Source organism: Euprymna scolopes, chromosome 30 (assembly GCF_053919585.1).
Source record: "Euprymna scolopes isolate OS-2025 chromosome 30, ASM5391958v1, whole genome shotgun sequence".
NCBI lineage: Eukaryota > Metazoa > Mollusca > Cephalopoda > Sepiida > Sepiolidae > Euprymna > Euprymna scolopes.
In genome coordinates, this window is record NC_136511.1 from 16,187,187 (window position 1) to 16,212,432 (window position 25,246).

General features: G+C 32.8%; 1 protein-coding gene across 1 annotated transcript; it reads left to right on the forward strand.

The window, feature by feature from the left end:
- The first annotated feature begins 267 nt into the window (after nt 1–267).
- Nucleotides 268–22,014, forward strand: LOC145254661 (uncharacterized). Its single transcript, XM_080113310.1, has 2 exons — nt 268–396; nt 18,212–22,014. The coding sequence occupies exon 2, from the start codon at nt 18,368–18,370 to the stop codon at nt 19,277–19,279; it is 912 nt and encodes a 303-aa protein (XP_079969436.1). The 5' UTR covers nt 268–396; nt 18,212–18,367; the 3' UTR covers nt 19,280–22,014.
- The last annotated feature ends 3,232 nt before the right edge of the window (nt 22,015–25,246 follow it).

Here is a 25,246-nt window from a genome sequence, read left to right on the forward strand (position 1 = left end):
CGAAAAGTCATCACTTTTCAAATATGATCTAATGCCTGGGAATAATGGCTTCTCCAAACTGAACAAATACTACAAATATAAGATCTTTAACTAAAAGCAGGAGAATGTCAAGTTGTCTTCGGCTTTGAATTAATATCAACTTAATGCAGCCTGTAAGTTTTCTCTTATTTAAATATTTAAATAAAATAATGCTAATTTTATTCGTAATATTCACAAAAGAGATCGGCACTATTTCGAAATGATTTCCTTTTTTATTTTCCGCTTCAATTTTGTTTTCTGCGAACTTGCTCTTCCGTTCGCCATCTTGAATCAGCTTAAGAAGTTAATCACGTTTGAAAAATCGTTTCCTTTATAAAAGCAAATAAAATCAGTCGAAAGCAGATTAAAAAAGAAAAAGTAAGTATTGCTACAATTATTTAGTATCTATTTTTGTCGCACTTGCAACATGTGTTGAAAATGTAAGGGAGATAACTATATTTGCTTTGCGAAAAATTAATGAAAATGCTGAGAATTTGCACAACTGATTTTTTTGCTTTGAGATTCTTTTACGTTTTATGTTTTATTTTGTTTTCAATACTGACTCAAAAAATAGAAAAAGCAACACCTTTGTTTACCTAAAAAAAATGTTTAAATCATTTACATTTATATTAGTTAAACAGATTTCTCACTATTTAGGTTTTAAAATAAAATAAATGATTAGTAAAATAAACAAAACAATCGACGGTTGCAAATCTCAAAAGCATAACATATCAGCATTTTCAGCATCCCAAATTCTCTTTTCAGGAAAATAAATAAATAAATATATATATATATATATATATATATATATATATATATATATATATATATATATATATATATACAGACTATCTTCATTGGAAGCCAAAACTTGAAGGGATTAAAAAACGACTAAAACATTTTTTTTTTCAACTAAGTAGATTTGAAAGAAAAAATAGTTGCTTGTTAATAGGCACCGCCAAAACTGGGGGGGGGGGGCAGGTCAGTACTTTTTGACGGACCGTCTTTTTAAAAATCTACCAAAAATCAGGTAATTATCCGATCAATACGAAATTTTCAGCGATTATTAGGAGAAGAATGAACTTTATAAAAGTGTACTTATTTTTCATAAACGATATTTATATATATATTTTTTTTTGCTTACAAAACCCCCCCTTGTTTTGAAGTGGGAACAAATATGCTTAAAATAATCATCTGAAACTGAAATCAACATATTGTGTTGTTGTAAGGGACAGAATTATAGATTCAAAAAAAAAAAAAAAAAAAAAATTGTTTGCATACTTTATTTTGACGTCTGAATATCAGAACTTCGATTGTGTTTAATTATCCCGCTTTTGAGTTTTGAAGTGTGAAATTCGGTGAATATGTTAAGTAAAATAATTAATTTAAGTTAAGCAAAAAAAAAAAAAAAATTTTTTTAATATTTATACGAAAAAAGCTATTTTAAAATTTTTGATAAATAAATTAACAATTTTTTTTTAGCGAGCCGAATAATGCATGACCATTATTAAACAGGGCATGCTTTGAATAATCAATACCAAAAAAAAAAATTCGATAAATATTGTGCCCTTTGTGTTAAAAATAGCATCATTTTTTTCGATCCCGTTTGAAAACGTTTGCCGGCTTTCGACTACGGTGGACCAAACGCGCTGAAATAATTTTTTTTTATTCTGCTTTAAATTGCCCCCCCCCCCCATTTTGGGGAGCCTGGCCCCCACACACATACACATTAAAAACCAAACGCATACAAATGGTCACCCATCTGGTACTGGCCAGCCTCAGCTTAATAATACATTGAAATTTTCGTCACTGAAAAATAAGTTTTTTTTGGCCTGTTTGGTCTTCCATAGTTTAAACGAAAACGTAAACAGAGTCGATCTGAACTCTACGTCAACGCGAAATATCTAGTTACCTATATGAATAAGTGGAATTATTTGAAATTCAGGTACTTATATTATAATATTTTTGCATATTCTCTTAGAAAATCATCCTAAATCTTAGTTAGACAATAAATAAATTAATTAATTATTTCAAAAACCCTTTTTTTTAAATATTTAAGTACGTTTTTTGTGCAAGACAAAAAATGTCAATTGTTAACTTTTTGGGAAAATTTAACATTTAAAATTGAATTAAAAATAGTAGAAAAAGTTTTACATTATTCTGTTTTCTATATGATAAAATTCAGGGTTTTATCTTTCTGGAAAAAAAAAAGTTACTCAGAAATAATGGATTTTAATAAATGTAATTTCGTTTTAAAAAACAACAACAACTTGATTTTGCGGCCATTTTTGGCGGTGCCTACTTGTTAAGAAAGATACAGTCAACAGAGTGATTTTTCTTTTTTAATATGTCGTTTTAAGCAAAAACAATATTACGTATTTAATTGTTATGTCGAAAATAGTAATATATACAAAAATTACGAAAAATCATCGAGTAGAAGTTATTTCTAGTAAAAACAAACTTTTACGAGAAATTAGGTACAATCGCATTTTTCTTAGACGTTATGAAGTAGGCAGTAGGAGGCAACACGCTAGAGACAAAACTCTGAAACGAATAATTTAGATTAGTTGTGCCAAGCATGCAATATTTATTGTCTGTAGCGATAGATTTTTTTTTATATACTAAAAACACAATAGCAGTTGTCCTACTTGATGACTTTTCATAAATTACTATTTTCGACATGACAATTAAGTACATAGTATTGTTTATACTTAAATCGGTCAAAGTTCACTATTACGCCAACTGAAGACGCCTCTACATTTTTTTGATAAATCGACAACTATTGTAGGTTTTTGGCTATGCCAAACACGAATATCACAGAGAAAATTAGCGCAGACGAATAGTTTTTGAGATATAAATATCTGTATTATGCATCTTAATTTCTAGTAGTTTGAATTGGCTGCCATCTTTGTTTTAATGAAATGGGTTAGGCACCATGCGCAGACAATGTGTGTAGTTAAGTCTACGAGATGCAAACGTTTATTCAACGTCATTTTTTTCAGAATAAACACTCCCCCACCTCCCCTATGTTAAGAACGGTTTTTGGAATTGGAATAAGCCCCCCACGCCCCCCCACCTCCCCATGTTAAGGACGGCTTTCAGAATAAGCATCCCCCCACCTCCTCATGTTAAGAACGGTTTTCGGAATAAACACATACACACCCATCTCCTCATGTTAAGAATGGCTTTCTGAATTACCCCACCCCCACCTCCCCACGTTAAGAACAGCTTTTGGAATAAACATCTCCGACCTCCTCATGTTAAGAATGGCTTTTTGAATTGTGTTGAGTTAACTACACAGATTGTCTGCTCACTGCAGCATGCACGCATGCTCAATATACCGTTTCATTGAAACAACAAAGATGGCGGCCAAATAAAACTACTAGAAATTGCGTAACAAAATACAGTTATTTATATCAAGACAACTTATTGTCTGCGCTAATTTTCCCTGCAATATTTGTTTTCAGCATAACTGAAAACCTATAAAAGTCGTAATTTTTTTTTAGAAATTGTTGAGGCGTCTTCAGTTGGCGTAATGGTGAACATTGACCCTTAAAACGATATATGTAAAAACTCGATTTGTAAACTATATCTTAACAAGCAGTCAAGCACTGAAAAATCTATTTCAATGTTTCAAACTCTCTTCATTATTATTGGCATTTACTTAGCGAATGCATTTATCTTGTATTTTTAAATATGCAGGCAAACGTGCCTTTTGTTTTTAGTTACTTTTTTTTTTATTCCATGTGTTTGTTGTAATTTCCATTCTTTAAAATAAACGAACGTTCCTTATAGCTGCTATCGGAGAAAATAGACACGTGTGATCAAATTTACTTGTGGCTGCTTCTCGTCTTCTCAGCAACAATTCTGTGTTATTTGACCTTTGACATGTTCGTGGTCACCAAAGCGTTTATATGAAGGAAAGTTTCCTTTTTTTTGTTTCTAAGTTTTTCCTTTTTTTATGTTGTAGCATGCCAACAATTGCAATCAAGTGTGCCTAACATTACTCAAAAAAAAAAAAACGCCTACTCTGAATATTGTAGCAATGAAAACTGTTTTTTTTTTAATTTAAAACATTTTGTACAATTTAAATTTTTAATTTTTTTTATTTTCAGTTTATCTATATCTTTAAACGGTACTAGTGCAGAGAGTGATCCGGACGTAAATAATAACATTATTTAAAAAGCCATTCTTAACATGGGGAGGGGAGGATGTTTTGTACCTATTCTATACTTCAACCTTACAATTGAATAAAAAAAGTATATCATAAAACTTTAATTAAACTTCGAAATACGATTTTAAAAAAATACTGCGGATCACTCTCTGCACTAGTACCCTTTAAACAATTTCAAAAGAGGATTATGGTTAAGTATCTGTTCTGATGCTATATTTTATCTTTCCTGTCTTTGGTTATTAAACGAGAAATCTTCTTAATCTGAGGCAATTTATCCCAATCCAGAGTAACCATTTTGGTGAGTTAAATTTTGCCCACATTAACACCTGACCATGTATCCAACTCTGCTCTCATGAGAGAATGAATTTTCTTTTTTTTTTGCTTTACATGTGGAAAATTCTTAATTTTTTAACTTTGCTAAAAAATAAATTGAACACATCTTTTAAAATATATTAGTTTTGACTAAAACGAAAGTAGTAATGATTCTTTAACAAATTACAATAAGTTGTTTTTTTTTACATGTGAAAAAAGTTTATTTTATTCCTTGCATTAATCACAGCTGATAAAGTTACTATTTACTTACATTTTAACTTGAATTCTGTTTTGAAAAGTAAAAAGAAAATAAAAATAAGGTATGTATTTTGAGAACATTAGCTGTGGTAGCTTGAAAGGCTGGAGTTATTAGTATTTTTTTATACGTTGATATTAACCATTTTATATAGAAATTGCTTAAAACTAAGCATGAAGCCACTTGAAATAAAAAGCTGTAACTACCTCTTATCTTCAAAAACTAAGCAATGATAAATGTTATATGTTTAGCTTCCAACCAAGAAAACAGCAATTCGTATATTTTTATCAGAAATATGGCTCATAGAATGTGGAAACTAAAGTATAAAATAATGCAAGCTACTAAAAATATAATCAAGGTTTACTTTCAACTGTATTTGTTTTCTACTTTGCTAAACTTAAATTATATACTTATGTATATGCTGAAAGGATTAATAGTCTATATATAGCATTTTGGCCATACTTTTGCATAAAAAAATTGAATACTTTCAATTTATTGCAAATAACATATGAGATGGCAGCATTTATAACATGATACTTTTCTCCTATTGCTACTAGTGTGACTCCATGGTAGAGCACTTGCCAACAGTCACTAGAATCTCGCTTTAGCTTGCTACGTTTTTTTTTTTACAAAGCAGTCACAACTTATCAAGGACCCGAACCCTAACCCTAACCCAAAGTTTATTTTTGCTGAGGTGGTTGACTACTTCTCTGTTTAACAGATTCCAGCAACTTACTCATGACACACAGGAGACTTATAGGTCTGTACTGAGAGGGAGATGACCAATAACCTGAATTCTTAAATACAGAGAATACTGATGAGGTTTTCGAGGGTGTTGGGAAGCAATTCTCCTTAAGATAATGCTTAAACAGCTTTGTAAATATGGGAGCTAGTTCTGGTTGGAGCTTTTTTACCACTATAATAGGAATGCCATCAGGGCCAGTTGCTTTACTGGAATCAAGGTTTTTGATTAGCTTGGCAACATCATGCACAGATATTTGTATGTCGCGTATAGTGTTCTCTGATACATGGGGAAATACTGGGGGTTGGCGGCCTTGGTCGCATAGGGTAGAATTAGCTGCAAAGTTCTTGGCAAAGAGTTTGGCTTTGTCTGATGCTGACGAGATTACCTCAGGTCCATTGATGATAGTTGGGATAGAGCACATGCTTCTATTCAGGATTCTGTTTGCTATTTGCCAAAACTGATGGGAACCGAACCACTTCTCAGCTACTTTGGACATGATGGACTGAGCATACAACTCTCTTGCGTTCTTTATTACTCTTTTACAGTGGCTGCTGGCAGTCCTTAAAGCGACTTTAGTCTCAGTACATCTATTACATTGGAAGTAATGGAAAAAGTGATTTCTGTGCGCAATGGCAGCAGCACATTCTGGAGAAAACCATGGTTGGCTTTTAAGATTTTGCTGAGAGAACAGAAATTATTTCAGTTTTTCTATGACTCATAACTTTTGCTCAAATTTGGATTGTATTTATCATTGTTATTTCTTATTTATTGTTATTTTCATAACTGTTGTTATACTCCTTGTTATTGTTAGGAATTTTTGTTGTCTGAAAGTAGCTTTGTGTCCATGGAAATTGTATAAGGACTGGGTGAGTTTCCACTTTTTGCCAAACCTTTACAGTGAAGAAAGGTTGAAAAAGTCACTGTTGTTGTTGAATAATTTGTTGGTGATATAGCTTGTGTTTGTTTCGAATCCTTTCATCACCACTGATATGATACCTGTAACAGAATAGGTTGAGAACCAGGGAAGAGTTACTTGCTTTGCCATGGGAACATTTCTGAAACGGTTGAAATAATGTTCTTACTATCATATAAAATAAGCAACAAGAAAAATTGAATTATTTTAATATTTAAAAGCATTTTAAATTCAAGACCCATTCTTGATCATGGCTAAAGCTGCTATGAGCATCAAGACATGTGATCCATCTCATTTGCTGTCCTGACTTTAACTGTTCAAGAGAGAGAAAGAGAGTGATAAGAAAGAGAGAAGAATGAAAGAAAGGAAAAGAGAGAAACATGCATACACACTAAATATCAAAGCCACTGAAACATTGTTGTTGTTTAAAAATATTCTGATGTCAGTAAGCAAGTTTGACCTTTGCCACTGCATGCGGTTACATAAAAAATTTCAGATCAACAGACATCATCTGTCAATCTCAGCCCCAGTTCATATGTGCTAACATTTTGAAATATCTGTGCCAACTTGACTCTGCGTATCTCCTCTGCCCCCAGTACAGGATAAGTCTGGGGCAAGGTGTATTAATGTGGAAGCCCCATCTCTCATAAAGGAAGCTTATCATTGTGCCACATTCATTCCCCCTTTTTGTGACCTTTGCTCTAACTAACAAAGGTCATAACATCGTCGGGTTGCTGGCACAATGATTAGATTTAGTAATATTGAACGGTGAGACCTTTTCAAAGCAAATCTTTAGAAAATAAAAACTCCCCACACACACAAGTTTTAAAGTGTTTCTATGTATTTTTAAAATGTTTGAAACATGACCCCACATCCACTCCATTTCCCCTTTGACTGCCCAACAACCCCCCTCGGGGGTCCGGGCGACAAGATCAAAGTGTAGTATCTGTTCCGGCAGATACTGCAAAGCTATGACTAGCAAAGACCAGCTATGACTAGCAAAGACCATATGTGGGGGTCACCCCACATATCTGACCTTGGTCACTGAAGGGGCAACCCTTCATACCAACAGTTTCTAATCCAGCTCCCATTTCCCACCTCTCGGAAGCTGGTACCCCCTTTCCCTCCCCCCTTCCCTCCATCTCCACATTAAAAAACGGCCTTGTGCCTAATTTGCTACGTGGGGAAGCAAATAAATAAACACTCCATTTCCCCTTTCTGCCCTCACCTCCACCACCAGACTTGAAAAAAATGCTAACGCATGCATGTCTCTCTATGTCACCAAGATGGGGGGGGGTCTCATTTTATGTTAAATTTTTATAGGAAAGTGATCCCTCATACTAAAATGTTAAATTTTAATAATTAAAAAAAGGTCCTTCTTTTATATTATCTTCAAATGCTGTTGAAACGTATTAGCAAAGAAAAAAAGGTAGATTTTGATTTCTTTTTAAGATGTAAACTATGCTGGGTGGGATCATAAAAAACCCAAATATTTTAATTAAGCAAGTAGATTTTTTACATTAGAAAAACATATTTGCTTTGTTTTTTTGTTTGAAAACAATTCCAACTTGTAATAAATAAAAAAGCAAATAAAATAATTGTAAATAGATAATTTTGGACACAAAAAAAACAGCTTTTTAAAATCAAGTTATACTTTAAATCACGCACAACTTGGGTAAAGAAAATATTTAAAAAAAAATATGTAGGTGCATTGAATAATCAACACACCCTTACAATTTTTTCCTTTTCGTCATTTTTCAATTATTTCTGTGGATTATTGGAATGCATAATTTGACCAGAAATATGTGAGAGAATATCGGTCAAAGGTAATATTAAACAATAGACAATGGGAAATACTAAAAATGCCAGTGTGAAATAATATTTATATAAATCGACACAATAGAATGTGGAGCAGTTGGTCACAGAGAGAGAATAAGCTGACACATTCTAAACTACCAAACATCCACACTAACACCATGCGCCTTCACAGATTATACAAAATTGACAAAAAAGTCAATATCTAAAGATTTAGAAGAGGGTTCAGTTTCACATAGAGTGTTCTAGTAAATTGATCCTCTATTTTCAGAACCGATTTACAGCCCCGATTTGACTTTGGATCCTTCAGCCTCCCCCCCCCCCGCCATTATTATTATTATCATTATGATTATTTTGTGACTTTTCACATTAAGAAAAGTTCAGTCTGCCCCCCCCGTCCCACGATCATTACTTTTTTATTTAGTCTACCCATTGGCCCTTAAAGGGTAAGTTGAAAATATTTTTTAAGTAAGGCCTTAAAAAATAAATTGTTAGAATACACAGGAGCACTATTAAAAGCAGCAAATATGGTTATAAATATGATTATAGTTTATATATTGTAAATCAGTTTTTTTTTAAATCATTGAGGTTAAATAACATTTATTTGTAAGGAAAACACATTAAATTAGTTAAAACAAAAGATATTGTTGGCACTGCATATGCTTTGAATAGCAGCAGTGGCTTTTAATATCAGACTTAAGACAGGGTGGCCATGAAATAGGTAAGCAGACAAATTTTTTGAAACCGGAAGTCACAAAGCAGATGGACGATTTAAACGCCCAAGCAAGCTGATCTGAGTTTTATATATATACTAGCCCAGGTGTTTAGAGGTGTGTATTGAGAAAAAAAGTGGTGCTGCGAAAGAGGAAAAGAATATGAAATAAAAAAGGTGACACTTTGCCATTGCGTCCATTGCCAAACCGAAAGTGGCAAAGGTTTAAATTAAGGCTAGTCAATCAAAAAGAGAGGATGATTTTCAAAAATATTGGCAAAAAAGCGAGCCCCTCCTTGTAGAAAAGTGCCCAGTTGTGGGTGAAAGAATTAATGTTTTTTGCCGATTTTTCGATATTTGTTGTCCGAAGGGTCGAGCTTCAAAACAATACTGATCTTGTAAAAATCCATCGCCTCTGTCAAAAGTTTTAGGCAGACATACTAACATAGATACATACATACATACATACATACATTTAAACAAATAGGTGAAATTTATATTATAGCGTCATTCCATGTCAATTCATCCAGAAATATGGGATTTTGAAAGCCATATTCCCAGATCTGGCTGTAATTTTCACTGCAGATAGAGGAACTAAGAAATCCTGAAAATTTGAGCACATAACTCCAAGCGGTTCCTGCTTTAGAGCATTTTTTATTTTGATGTGAGTCACGTAATGTGATGCCCGGGTGACAATTTTGTGATGTCATTTCTTTGAATATTTTCTGATTGAAAAATTGTATGGCCCTGAAAATTCACTCAGGTAAGTTTTTTGACCCAAGGAATCACAAAATGGTATCAGATTTTCTGAAAAATGAAGACTTATAGAGATGTTAGGTTTTTTTTTATTTTTCCACATGTGCCCCAAAATCAAATAAAAAAGGGTGTGGCTGGCATTACTGTTTTCACATATTAAATTGTCTCTGAATCAAAAATGATTAAAAGTTCACGCACAATTTTTGTTAAAAGTCGAATATATTTTTGATGATAATGAAAAATATTTCCTCCCCTATTGGATGTGATGATCAATTTAGACATGTCACACCTTAATTTTGGAATAAATTGTGGAGTAAGCTAGATGCTAAAACAGTTAAGTTCTGGTAACAATTTCAATAACCTAGCCATCTTCAAGATTAGTTAATGAGGTTTGGAAATATGGCCTCAAGGTTTTATAAAAAGGGATTAGGGGGAGGAAAGGATGCCATAGAGGTCACACAAAAGAATACATAAAATGAATAACGTTGGAAGTGTGTAGATTCTGACTCCATATAATTAAAGACAGACGAATATTGAAGGTTGAGAACCGACTTTATTTACTACTAACTACTTGTATTAGAAGAGGCAAAGTGTTCGTAGGATGGAATGTGATTTAGCAAAGGAGATGAATGTTCGTAAAATGTTTGTAGGTATGTATGAATTGACAAGGAATAAATGTTCGTAAAATGTTTGTGGGTATGTATGCATTCACAAGGAATGAATGTTCGTAAACTGTTTGTAGGTATGTATGAATTGACAAGGAATGAATATTCGTAAAATGTAACTTATCTTTTAGACGATGGAGAGGGTTAGGGTAGGCCAGTCATCCTGCTGTCGGTGATGCGTGTCCTGGCTTGTAACTGGAAAGCGAGTGACTTCTTTCATCAGCGCTAGCAGCCTGGCGTGTTCGTCTTCTTTCTCCTCCTCTCTCCTGGTTCCCTAAAAACCCTCGTTTATAGTGGCAAACTGGCTCCCAGTGACTGTGATATTTGGTTTATTTTAGGCGCAGAGCTCTGCCATTGGTCGATAATTATTTTGTGGTTATCTTATTTTTTCTTCCCAAGCAGAAGTGATGTGTAGAGCCATGTGCAAAAGACGATTTTTCATTTTGTCTCTCATGGTGGATGCATTAACATAGTTCACTGCTAATTCTCATCATGTTCCCACAGAAACACCAAGTCGGATAAAAGTATGCCTTTTTTATAAGAAGCCATTTTATGAGAAATCAGTGGTAGGATGATGAAAATCTTAAGAAACTTCTAGTACTATCTCAAGCCAACAATTTTGATTAAACTTCTTGAGAAACTTTTTAACCCTCAAAAGATAGGGGGGGGCATTTCGACGCAACTTTTTAAACGTTTGTTTATATTTTCCTGAAAACGTGATTTTTTTTGCTCTGATTTTCGTGAATATCTCTAACCTATCATAAAGTGTCAAAAAATCAAATTTACAAAATAATTTTTTTTCAAGGGGTGTCCTTGAGAGTAACCCCTATCAAATTTTTCAGAAATTCCAAAATAATAAGTGACCTAAAATGATCAAAATACGAAATTTTATGGCTTTTTATGATGGGATCTGAAAACATAAAAATGTTGATTATAGTATTATATGTATTATATATATTATAGCAAAACTTGATGAAAAAAATTTGGTTTTCCTGAAAATGAGAATTTTTCTTAAAATCATGATTTCTTGTTGCAATATTTTGGACTTATAATGGGGTATGATCCCACACAGTCGGACGATTCTATTTATAAACGATGCTACTAAGAACTGACAAATCAAATTAATTCACGTTCTGCTACCAACCAATCAGAAACCAGAACTGCTTCATAAATATTAAACCTTTTTCTGGAGCAATTTCACATATTCTTTTCCTGGGTTTCGACACGGTAAGAATATTTTGTTCTGTGGAACTGTCTACTACAAACAAGTCACCTCCCAGGACTTGTGTGTAACAGCGAACCATCTAAAACTGTTCTGAAACTCAAAATGACTTACACTTCTAGATTTCTTGACTAAAAACCTGTGGGTTCTGTGAAAACTTCACAAAAAACCTTTCCCAATGAGGTCCTTGTTCTGAAAGATTTTGCAGAAAACTTTCAATTTTTAATATAAGACGAAATTCAAAGTTATCATTGGAGTAAGGAATATTGCACTCTGATTTACTAACAGAGATTCTGATCAGCAGCTAAAGCACATTTCATTATGTTTTATTTCTGATAACAAAACCCATGACATTGCATTCATGTATCAAACTGAGACACTGACTGTTCACTTAATCCAGACCTTATCACATGTGAACAAATGATTGCTGTGGGGCTCAATATAAAAACTTCAAGAATTTCATCAATTTATGCTTGCATAAGGAGGACTTTGGTATTGAAGGTGAGTGGGTTTTCTTCGCCACCAGTTATGAAATTGATGGTTCAGTAAACTGCCATGTGACTAAGCGGTCACTCCAACGCCCTCTTAATAATCAAATCTTTGATTATAAAGCCATGCTTGCTATACTAGATGTTTGCTATCCGTTTCTTCGCAATCAGTAAGGAAACCATGGAGAAGGTAAGAAAGTCGCTTGAAGCAAGGTTTTCCAGTGCCAAGAACCAGAGCTAGTCACCATTTTGTACTATTGTCAACATTATAAATTGGGCATAAGTTGTCCAGTGTGAATGAACTATATATTGATATTCATGACTAACTTACCATCAATTCTTTATATCTTTGACATCACACTAATCCAATATATAATCTGTATTTATAACTCTTTCTGGTGGGTTGGTATCGTGAATGGAATAAATGCCAATGAAGGTAATGTAACTGTCAAGTTCATGCATCTCCATTGATGACACAAGACATACAGTTGGCTGCAGATTGATGATAAATGGTTTGTTCCCACCAAGAAAATTATTTGTCTTGTATCCCCAACAACATATACTGGAAGGACATGCACAGAGTATCAAAAACCATTTCTGTAGTTCATCGTTTTATTGTGAGTTTCTTAAAATGTTGTTTTAGGACAAAAAATACAGTTTTATCTTGCGAACTTGGTATTATATTTTTCTGTCAAAGAATAATAAACAAAAGCATATCCTAGCTATAAGCGTCATATAAATTAATTATTTACCGACATATCCACCATTTTTTTCAAATAACTTAAAACAACCTTTTGTCCTCTGAGGAAGTCAATAGTTTGATCTTAAAAGGAGTTATGGCTCTAGCAACGTCAACTATGTTCCTCTTCAAGGCATTATTTGAAGTCAATTGCTCTCCTCCCTCATAAACTCCTCTTTTTAATATTGACCAGAGATATTCAATGGGGTTAAGGTCTGGAGAACATGGTGGTCAGGTCATGAGTTTCCCCAACGAATCCCATAGATTCAAGGAAGACTGCAGTCGTCCCAAGCAGAATGGGATGGTACATTGTCATGTATAAAAATCATCTGAAAGCGATGTAACAATTCTAGTCATGTCAACAAATGATTATCTAAAAAGGCTGTGTACGTATTGCTGATAAGCTTTACACCCTCTGACACTCGGCATGGCCTAACCAACTTATCCCCAATGATTCCTGGCCAAAACATGATGCCTCCACCTCCTCATTGGCGATGAACTCTGTAAGGGGTGGGAGTTCTGTTTGGGTTTCAAACTTTGGTCCATCTATCCGTCAAGAGTACCATGGGCCTCATCCCTAAATGGGACATGTTGGAAATCCATTTTCATGTAATTATGTGTTCAAGCCATTCGTTTTTCCTATGTTGTTTGCTCAATGGAGGTCTTGGAGGAGGTTTGATGTTCCTTGCGATCTCATTCAACACATTGTATCCGGCCTGCTTTAAAATTACTGAGATACCATTAAAATTTAATTTAATTTAAAAATATTATCTAACTGATAGCATCCATAAACTGCACGTTTTGATATATAAAAATATCAACAATTGTAGAATTGTATCAGTCTAGATAAATTGAAAATGAGGTTTTGTTCTGGCCGACAATAACGCAACATACTATACCTTACCCTTTTCCCAATAGTAAAATTGTCAGTACTTGTGCAATTAATGAAACGTATTGAAATAATAATATTATTGAGAAAGCCATTCTTTACATAGGGAGGGGGGCTTTTAACTATTCTGTACTTTCAAATAGAGAAATATTGATATAAATAAAATTTAAATAAAGTGATCGGTTGTTCTGAAAGCGATCAACATTGTTGTCGAAGTGATTCAATTTTTTTTATTTTTTAGTTTTCAGCAAAGCTTGTTACCATTTGGATTTTTTACATAGACTTTAGGTAAAATTCACATAAAAAATGGCATATGTGGACAAATATTAAATGTCACAACAGTAAAATAAAGATGAATGAGTTTTTCAAATAAAAAACAGGTCCTACTCCCCACCCCCCCCAAAAAAAGGGGGTCTGGTCCTTGCTAACAAATGTTAGTATGAAAAAACGCCTTAACCTAGCTAAAAAGCCCGGTGGTGGATTCCTGTGAGTGGAGCAAAAGTTTCGTAGCTGGGGGAACAGATACTACACTTTGATCTTAGCCAAAAGTAAATCATTATGAAATTAAATATACATTTAAACACTTAGCTGCGGCTCACCCCCTCCTTCCAAAATATTTTCATCTATTTTTAAAGAAGTGTGAAGATCCCTGGGTACATATGGATTTTAAGTTTGAAGGACATTTTTGTGATTCCTAGGGGAGACAATTCAAGAAATTCTTAACATAACTTTTAATGATTATTTTGATTTATGTTACAAGTTTAATTTTGTGTAATTTGTGTTTTAGGTCATACATTTTCATATATTAACCATTTGTATTAATTTAACTTTTTTATAGAGACCAATCATTAAATATTCCTTTTAGTTTAATTTTGTGTAATTTGTGTTTTAGGTCATACATTTTCATATATTAACCATTTGTATTAATTTAACTTTTTTTATAGAGACCAATGATTAAATATTCCTTTTAGTTTAATTTTGTGTAATTTGTGTTTTAGGTCATACATTTTCATATATTAACCATTTGTATTAATTTAACCTTTTTATAGAGATCAATAATTAAATATTACTTTTAGTTTAATGTTGTGTAATTTGTGTTTTAGGTCATACATTTTCATATATTAACCATTTGTATTAATTTAACCTTTTTTTATAGAGACCAATCATTAAATATTCCTTTTAGTTTAATTTTGTGTAATTTGTGTTTTAGGTCATACATTTTCATATATTAACCATTTGTATTAATTTAACCTTTTTATAGAGACCAATGATTTAATATTACTTTTAGAAAAACGTCATTTTTAAGTTATATATTTTCATATAAATACAAAAAAGTATCGTTTGTAATTTTTTTCGAAATTCTAATTATTTTATAAAAACTTATTTTAATTTCCTAAATGTACTAATTATTTTAAAACTAAAATTGTTATTTTGATTTAATAAATGTTCAAATAATTTTTTATTTTGTGTTATTATTAACTTTGTGTGTGTTTTTTTTTAAATTTTAACAATACATTAGCAAAACTTTAACAACTCTGAACTGTCTCCCCATTGTAATTCTTCCAAAATAAAAACCAAAATAAAATAATGTCCTTAAAACTTCAAATGCACAAGTACCGATCCTTCTTTAACAAATAACTATATTTTTTTAGAATGTCGAGTGGGAGATCAGTTTCACATCTGAATTTAATGTAGTATAATAACCCATTTTCAAAGAAGTGGCTGATTACATAGCGTTTTGAGAAAATATAACAATTTTTTCAATAGATGAGGGATATAAATTATGTGTATGTATTATTTTGTTGGATGGGAAGATGAGAGTAGTAACACTCCTAACCATAGAGTGGTTACAGTCGTCAGCAACGGGGAAAAAAAGGCTTATTGATTGAAAAATGACATCACACAAAGTAGGCAAAGCAAGCGAGATTTGTTGAGCAGTCAGACTGGCGATAATGAATGGGTTTTTGAAAAAAAAGATAAAGAATTTATTTTAAATATGCTAGGAAAGTAGGAAATTAACGGACATAATTTATGCTTAAATTTTACTTTATTCAATATTCATTAAAAAAAAAAGAAAAACAAAGAATTAAGTTGCATTAAAAGATAAAAAGTTGTTTATCATGGATTCCAAATACTAAAACTCGTTTATTATTTTTATTGTGAAATTTGAAAACGATTTTTTTGTATTTATTCAAATAAAACAAAAAGTTAATGATAATTATATATATGTGTGTTAGTGTAAGTATATACATTGTGTGTGTGTGTGTGTGTGTGTGTTAATACAGAGTGGGACAGAGCAACTTGCTTTTTTGTGTTTTAATTGATACATAAATAAGCAAGTTGCTCTGTCCCACACTGTGTATATATATATATATATATATATATATATATATATATATATATATATATATATATATATATATATACATACACACAGTGTGGGACAGAGCAACTTGCTTTTTTGTGTTTTAATTGATACATAAATAAGCAAGTTGCTCTGTCCCACACTGTGTGTGTGTATATATATATATATATATATATATATATATATATATATTGTATCATAATTAGTACCTTGCAATATTTGAAGTAATAACCTTTTGGACCTTTATTTCATTATCAGTTCCTTAAAGTTTTAATTTGGATGTTTGGTTGGTCATCATGTTCGGTTTCTCAGCATTAGAAAAACTTATGCAAGTTATAACAATCAAGGCTACTGAATAACGATAGAATATATATTTTTTCAAGTCGGTTTCTATTTAACCCATAATTGGGACCCTAACAGGTACTACCACTCCAAGTCAGAGTGGACCTGGGAGCAATGACAATTTTGAGCATTTTCTTATATCTAGGTTTATCAAACCAATAATTAAAGATTTAGATTGTTTGAATATGTGTTGAATCTTAAATGTTATTTTATTAAATAGCTACAAGACCAAATCATGAATGATATAGTAATAATTTGTTTAATTTCCGTTTTCAGTGGATATTAAAAATAAAATTTATTTTATCAAAGGGTACAGTTTTCTATTAAAACAATTTTTAAAACTTACATAGAAAAAGGAAAAAAGAAACAAAGTGGACATTAAACGAAGGGAGAAGAAAAAGTGTTCGAACAAGATGGGCATATAAGAAATGAATGTCTGTGTTGTGCAGCAGAAGTGAGAAGCTTTTAAGTTGGTGTTGAGACGGGAGAAAGAAAAACGATAATAAACTAATAGCATGTTAAAAAAGAGAAAAATTCCAACCCGGATTTTTTTCCTTTGTTTGTAACTGCGAAGTTACAAGATGAAATCGACCGATTTCTCTTTCAAATATATACAAGGCATAGTGTATTATTATAATTTTGATCGTAGCAAAAGGACCAAGAACAGACATAACTTGGATTGTTCCTGCTATATATATAAAAGCGAAAATGTATGTATGTGTGTTCGCTTTTTCTGTATGTCTACAAAAGGCTTTTTTGGTCATCATTCTCAGTTGGCTCGCTCCTTCTTAAAACTTTTTATATGCTGTCTAAATAATAATACCTACGACTAAGGAACTCTGGTCGCAGCTATCTTTAATTTACCCAACTTTTACAAGCTATTTTTGAGATTTTTTGAGCGTAGCGGGAAAAACAGAAACTGGTTTCCAGCACAAAACATCATGCGACTTTCTCATTTCTAATTTTACTTTATAAACGTCAACTTAACACACTTATCAATTTATCTATTTCTGTGGTCGAGATGGTAGGTCGCAGGGTTTTTTTTCCATTTCCTTTCCACTTTCGCGTCAAATGTTTGGGGTTCAAGCCTACTTTTCTACTAAAACTTTTCTTTTTCCTTTACACCTCCAAACACCCGGCCAACGTTTTTTTCTTTTTAACAGTGTTGTTTTGATCTACCCCCCCCACACCAACACACACCTCCAAACACCCGGGCAACGCCAGGTACCCCCCTAGTATTACAAGAAATCAATTTATCAACTGTCAATATAAAAGAAAATAAGCATTAATAATTTTTTAACAGAAATTGCTACATTTCTATAAAAATAATACCATCAAAAAACAGTATAATTTTGTAAGTGTAAAATGTCTACAGAATAAAATAAATTACATATAACTTTGTTTACCACAGATACAGATATAAATAACAGTCTAAAATCAAAAGTAAACTTTTAGTTGTATGTAAACATAAAACGATAAAAAAATATAAGAAAATTCTTGTGTTCGTTTCGATATCTCTTAGTTTCATTTTTATTTGCAGCTTGAAATGTTTATAGCAAATGATTATTCTTCCATTCAGTAAAAAATGATTAAAGTCTTGTATCAATTGACATTGTTTAATTTTATTTGAAAACACAACCAAAGTTTGTATTAACATTCAAAATTGACTTTGTTATTGCAAATGATGCACTATGATTTTTCTGAGCATTGTTGGTTGATAAACATTTTACTTTAGTTTATTAAAAATGAGGACAAATAAAACATCTTTGTATTTCTTCTAATGTATTTTTTTATTTACAGATTAAAAGTCTGATAGCAAATGACGATTCCCAATTTCGACAAAGAGTCACGAAGAGACGTGTTACTGTTATAAATAAGCATTGTCATATTTATCAATGAATCTATTGCTAAAAATACAAGATTCTATTTTTTTGGAAATGGGAATCTAACAATAGTATGGAAGGAGAAGAGAAAACTTGGAAACTTTCACACACCAATCAACTACAAAACAATGTACGCACACATATTGTTCAATCATTTAGCTGTGATATATGTAAGTCTACATTTTCACGAAGCAATAACCTAAAAATACACATGCGAATACACACCGGAGAGAAACCATATTCTTGTGAAGTTTGTGGCTCAGCATTTTCTGAGAGTTCTCGTCTAAAAAAGCATATTCGAACACACACAGGTGACAAACCATATCCTTGTCATATTTGTGGATCGGCATTTTCGCAGCTTCCAAATTTAAAGTGCCACATACGAACACACACTGGGGAGAAACCATATTCATGCGAAGTATGTGGATGTGCATTTTCGGTGAGTTCTCATCTAAAAAGTCACATGCGAACACACACAAAAGAGAAACCATATTCTTGTTACGTTTGTGGGTTCGCATTCTCACAAAGTTCACATCTAAAACAACACATAGCAATACATACAGGAGAGAAACCATATTCTTGTCAAATTTGTGGGCGTTCATTTTCACGCAACCCTGATCTTAGAAAACACATGCGAATGCACACAGGAGAAAAACCATATTCTTGTGAAGTTTGTGGGTCTGCGTTTTCCCGGTGTAGTATTCTAAAACTTCACATGCGCATACACACAGGTGAAAAACCATATTCCTGTCAAGTTTGTGGAGCTGCTTTTTCAGTGAATTCGTCTTTAAAACTTCACATGCGAACACACACAGGTGAGAAACCTTATTCTTGTCAAGTTTGTGAAGCTGCATTTTCAGCAAATTCTTCTCTTATAACCCACATGCGAACACACACAGGTGAAAAACCATTTTGTTGTGATGTTTGTCAGTCTGCATTTGCACAAGATGCACATCTAAAAAGACATATGCGAACACACAGATAAGAAAAACATTATTTACTGGTTGTGTGGATTTGCATTTAAAAAATTCAATCTAAAATATCACATAAACACAGAGAACATGAACCCTATTCTTGTTAAATCATGAATCGACATTCTTAGCGATTTGCACAAAATTATTATGAAAAACATGCAGGATAAATCTAATCTGTTGTCTAAATCCTCACAGGATTTATTAAAAACACTCATGCGATCACATTCAAATTCGTTGGTGACAAAATTAGAAAAGTAAAACAAATTTCTAAGCGAACTAATTAGTATAAAATGTCAGTGGAAACACACTTCAATAATATGATATGATCATCTAACAACTCTGATCACATGAAATAAGAGAGAAAAGTACAAGAGAAAGGGCTGAAAACAAACTAATTATAATGGCGACAACATAACAGAGCAGGAAAGTTCATTGAAGAACCGTATCGAAACCATGTACATAAGGAGCTATCAATACAGCAATTTTAATATAGAAAATTTCCATTAAGGATGCAGAACTATATTTTTTTTTTTTTTTACACGGTGGTCACCACTTATCAAGGCCCGGAAGCCACTCAGTGATAAGGGTTATTGCAAGTACAGTACGTTAGTGTGGAGATTGGACAAGCCCAAGAGTTCTACAAAAAATTCAGATTCTGTCTTTAATTAAAACACATTTTGTAACAATCCTTTGGAGATTATATTGCAGCAAAGTACAAATAGCAATGCCATCTTTAAAAGAGGCTTCAGTTATAAAGCTAACCTATATCACTTAATTTCCTCAAACTATTATTTTTTTTAACTCTAATAAAAAATAAATATTCTTGTCAAATCGGAAGTCTGCATTTTGAAGGGAAAGCATTCTAAATTATCGCAGAAGAGTTTGTAAATTCAGTTTCAAGAAAGCCATTGGAGAATATTACAAAGAATTGCGACAGGAAGCTTTAATAAGAAAGAAAAAAGATGATTAATTCTCTTTTAGATTTTAGATGAGATCTTTATTTATTTTTTAAATTTCATTAACATTACATTGAACCCTGAATTATTTGATGAACTGAACTGCACATCAACAACACTCATTCATACTTTAAACCTAACCATAACATCAATGTGCTGATGGTGGATCAGTGGTTGTCGACAGAGACTGACAATGTAGTTGTGCTTAGTTTGAATCCAGTTTATTTCACAGAAACACTTTCACTGAGGGATGTTGGCAACTTTCCCATAAGTACCTGATATTCTTTCATATATATATGTTTAAAAAATATCAAGGAAACAAACAGGAAAAAAAAGATAATGAATGATACAAAATGATACAAAAGAAAACAACTACAGCATCAAAGTCTTCAATACATCAGTATTTAATCTCCTGCTGAGCAATTGAACTTGTAGCAAAAAGTTATGAATGCAAATGCCTCAATTATTTAATGTGAGAATGTAAAGAGGAGTGAGACCACTCGTTAATGCTGTTATTGGAAACGAAATTGGGAGCAAACAGTCTATTTTCCAGTCAGAATATTCATTTATTTCTCTCTATATTAATGCATTTTCTTGGTTTTCCTAGACACAAACTCAAGAGAGGAAGACTCCAACGCAATCAATTGGGCTCTAGGTGTGTGACACCATCGCGGCGAACCTCCCTCCAAGCCCTAAGGTCAAGGCCATGTTCGTCAGTTGAAGTCAGCTCATACTGATCTGCTCTGGCCACAACTTGATAATATTCAGTTGTTGCAAACTCTGTCGTAAACTGTCGCAATATTCACTACCACTCCTAAAACTGTATACGAACTCTAAATATATCAACCGATATTACTGATCTTTTGTCCCAGTCACTTGCCATACTTTATTTTAAACATTCTAGTGCAGCTTTCCTTTGTGCACCTTGGTGAACAACTTTCTCTCCATTGTCTTTCTACTAAGCTCACTCTCTATAAACTTTTCTGCTGATCAACTTTTTATTGGCAAGCAGAGCGAAATGTAGGTTGTAACATGTAAATGCTCAAAGAGAAACTGGAAAATTGGTTTTCTGAATATTCAGTGTCTAATGAATCGTTTATTAAGGCATGTTGTAGATCTGGATAAACAAAGATTGGTTGCTGTGATATAATGAGAAGGATTTTGCCTCACTATATGGATAAAATTAAGGTCAGTTCTGTAAAGGAATATTGTGAATTAAGCTCTGTTAACCTAGTATGAAAAGATAAGGAGAGCAGCATTGGCATATGTCGATGATATAACTATCATTGAGAATGTGGCATCCGTAGAATCAATCAGGAAGAATGTGGAGCTGTATGGACCTGCAGATTCAGAAAAACTGCAAAACGAGTTCCAGGGCTAGAAGTTTTGGAGCAACATGGTTGACTAAAGAGAAAGTGATGGTGCTCAAAGTCTGTTAGAAAAAATTATTTTATCTTCTTGATTGAAGAAACATCGCTTTCCGAAACAATCACCAACATATCTTCCATAAGGCTTAGTAAACTAGGTTGTTTCAATTGTGAAAAACATTTATTACATTTCAAAACATTCCTTTTCACATAGCCATACAATGTCTATGGACTTAGTCTATTTCCCCAAACCAGAACATTGTCTTTTGGGGGGGGGGCATATTATTGCATCTTTGTATTAACTAAGAAACAATATATAACACCAAACCAATATGATATATAATCTTGTTTGTGTCCTATTGCTGTTATTAGGTTTATTTTGTTTACACTCCCAACTAATAAACAGCCTGTATTTGCACAATTCCTTGTATTATTGATGTTCCCTCAGCATTTTGTGTTTATTTCTATCTTCTCTAAAAATCAAAAAATGAGTTCGATACACATGACCATTTTTTACCTTTTTTTATTCTCATTTGAATGAAGATGTTTTAAATTTCACTAAAAGCTGAAATACACACATATCCACACATACAAAATAAATTAAATTAAACTTAATTACACTCCACCGCTTATAAACTTATAACAAGATTTACACTGCACTGTACTAATTATACTACAACACCCACAGGCAAGCATTAAATATACACATACACTTACAAATATATGCAGCAAAACTAATACACGTATGCTTGCACACACACATAAAAGACAGCAATCATAAAATTGGATAAATAATTACAGTAGATCATATTGCAGCCTACTGCACCCTCATATTAAGTAACTAATATGCAGACTAGTAGAAAATAAGAGAAACATAGCTTGGAACAATTGTGATTTTGCTGTGAAGGTCAAAGAGTTCAAGGGTTAAGGCTGAAATATGTCAAACTCTGTAGCTGAGGTCAACGATAGCACCTGAAATAGGTCATTCAGGTTTGTGTGAAAGAAAACGTGTGAAGAAAGAAAGAGAGAGGAAGATATCATTTCTCTTGCATGCAAGTCAGTTTTGCTTCCAATTTTGGGTGAAACAGATGCGTCAAAATCGGCGCAAATATGCGTAGGAAAAAGAAACACAAAAAAGCTTGAGTCGACAATGCGAGGGGTCTCCCAGTTGTTTTATGGATGAAATAAAGCGATCTGTGCCTGAAAATCAGCGTCATGTTTTTGTTTCAGATACTCTTTCTTTACAGCTCATCGGCCAGTGATGGGAAGAATCGATCCCAGAAGATCAAGATAACAAAAAAATGTATGGTGAACTTTATTACGTAATATATATATATATATATACACACACACATACACACACACACATATACACACACACATATACACACACACACACACATATATACACACACACATACACACACACACACATATACACACACATAGACAAAGAGACACACATAATGAGACAAAATCCTCCCTAAGTTTACAATTGTGCTTTCTCAATTCTATCTGCAAATTATTTTTAAGAGTTTTAGAGGATACAACGCTTTAACTTATCAGGCGCATATTTTTCTTTAAAGAGTTACCTAGTCATCATAAAATTCTTTAGAGACTAATATGTCGACAAGTAAAAAATACCGAAACATATCAAAAGTTAAATTTTTGTCTGTGCCTCGTACAACTATGTTGTATATAATGACATATAGGCCAAAACTATTCTTTTATATACAGTGTGGTTCCCAGTTGATATAAGTATGTCTAGAAAGACTTACCCAACATTATCAGAGATTTTGTTAAATAGTAAAACGTGCTCTTGTACAATCTCAAATAGAAATACGGTTGCCAAGTTAAAGCAATGGAAATGTGAATTTTTTTTTAAAACAGCAATGTGCCCAGTCAAATTTACTGTGTCTGTCGTCTGAAAACAGCAAGAAATAGTCAAAATCAATAAGAGATTTTGTTGTGGCTCTTATAACCCAGTGAATACATCCACAAACTATTGGCCTTCTGAAGAAGCTCGATGTACTAAGTTTAAAACCCCCAGTTTATAAAACAATTTTGTTATATTATTTAATTGGAATTCATTATTGAGATGAGTATTATTTATTCATTTTTATTTATTGTGGACTATTATCCTCATCTTTCTTAGATATTGTTTCATGACATTTCGGTTAACTATCGCGTCGTAGTTACCACCTGACAAAGGTCAGAGGAATAGTTGGCCGAAACATTGTGAAACAACATCTAAGAAAGATGAGGATAATAGTCCGCAATACATAAATTAATAAAAATTTTGTTTCAATTGAATAACTTGGGTATTAACGCAATCTAATTTCTGAAACTATTCAACGTAGTCCCCTATATGTATGGGGCTGTGTTTTCTATAAGCAGAGCACTAACCAACAAATCAACAGAAAACAAAGGTGTAATATTGAAAACGCAGCGCCATACATATAGGGAACTATGTTGAAAAGTTCCAGAAATTAATTTTGTTACGATTGAATAACTATTGGATAGTAACGCAATCCAGTTTCTGGAACTATTCAATATATTATCCCTATAATGGCCTCTAGGAGGGCAACCAGAGTTCTCTCAGAAAATCTGTTCTGGCAAAAATTTACTTTCACCATAACTAATGGTGGTGTCAAATTTTAAAAAAATCCAAGGCATGATTATTGAGAAAAGTGCAAACAAAGGAATGAATTAACGGAAGTGAATTACTAGATTCAATCCCTCCTTTGTCGCAGGAGTACCCAGCATCGCCTGAGGTAAAAAAAAATGTAATTTAGTTCTAATAAAACCTCTCTCTCTATCTATTTCTCTATATTTCTCTCTTTCCTATATGTATTGGACTGTGTATTCTACAGCAAGGGCACTAACCAATTTGCCAACAGCGATTGTTTTGGGTTTTTTTTTAATAAAAGTGTAATATAGAAAACACAGCCCCATACATATAGAACTATGTTGAATAATTCCAGAAATTGTATACCCAATAGTTGAAAATGTTGAAAACGCAGCTAAAACCACTATATATAATTTCCCCACTCTCTACCTGTGCCTTAATGTAAACGCAGATTCTATGAACAAAGCTTATTTCCCAGAACTGCTTGTCTTTGGAACATTGTTCCGCTGGCATGCTTCTGGACTAAATACAACATGGTAGCCTTCAAATCTAATATAAACAAGTTCCTTTTAAGTCGTTCTTATAATAATCAAATTTCACCCAATCCACGATTATTAACGATTACTTTGCTGCAACCTTTCATCCATTAAACCTTTATTCTCGAGTGAACTTCGGACTTTGATAAGTGGTAACACACAAGTAAAAAAACAAAACACTTTTATTGTTCCACCCTGTATTCCATCTTCAGAAGATTTTTGTCTTGTATACATATAAGAGTATGTGATATTTGGAGCAAAAGAATAATCCGGCCATTTTTCCAGCGATCTTGGCAACGGAACTGATGTAAGTCTTCAGTTGCAGGTCAGAAGTAAAGGTCAGACCCGGGACTTTATCAAAGTAAGGTGTTTCCACAATAAATGCCATTTATTTCAATTGGGGATCTGAGCACTGATGTTGAAAAGATGGAAGCAAATAGGGGACTATGTTGAATAGTTCCAGAAATTAACTTAAACTAACCCACTTCTA

What these genes read in the sequence shown, in the direction of transcription:
- LOC145254661 (XM_080113310.1), top strand. Translation starts at nt 18,368, where the DNA reads ATGGAAGGAGAAGAGAAAACTTGGAAACTTTCACACACCAATCAACTA.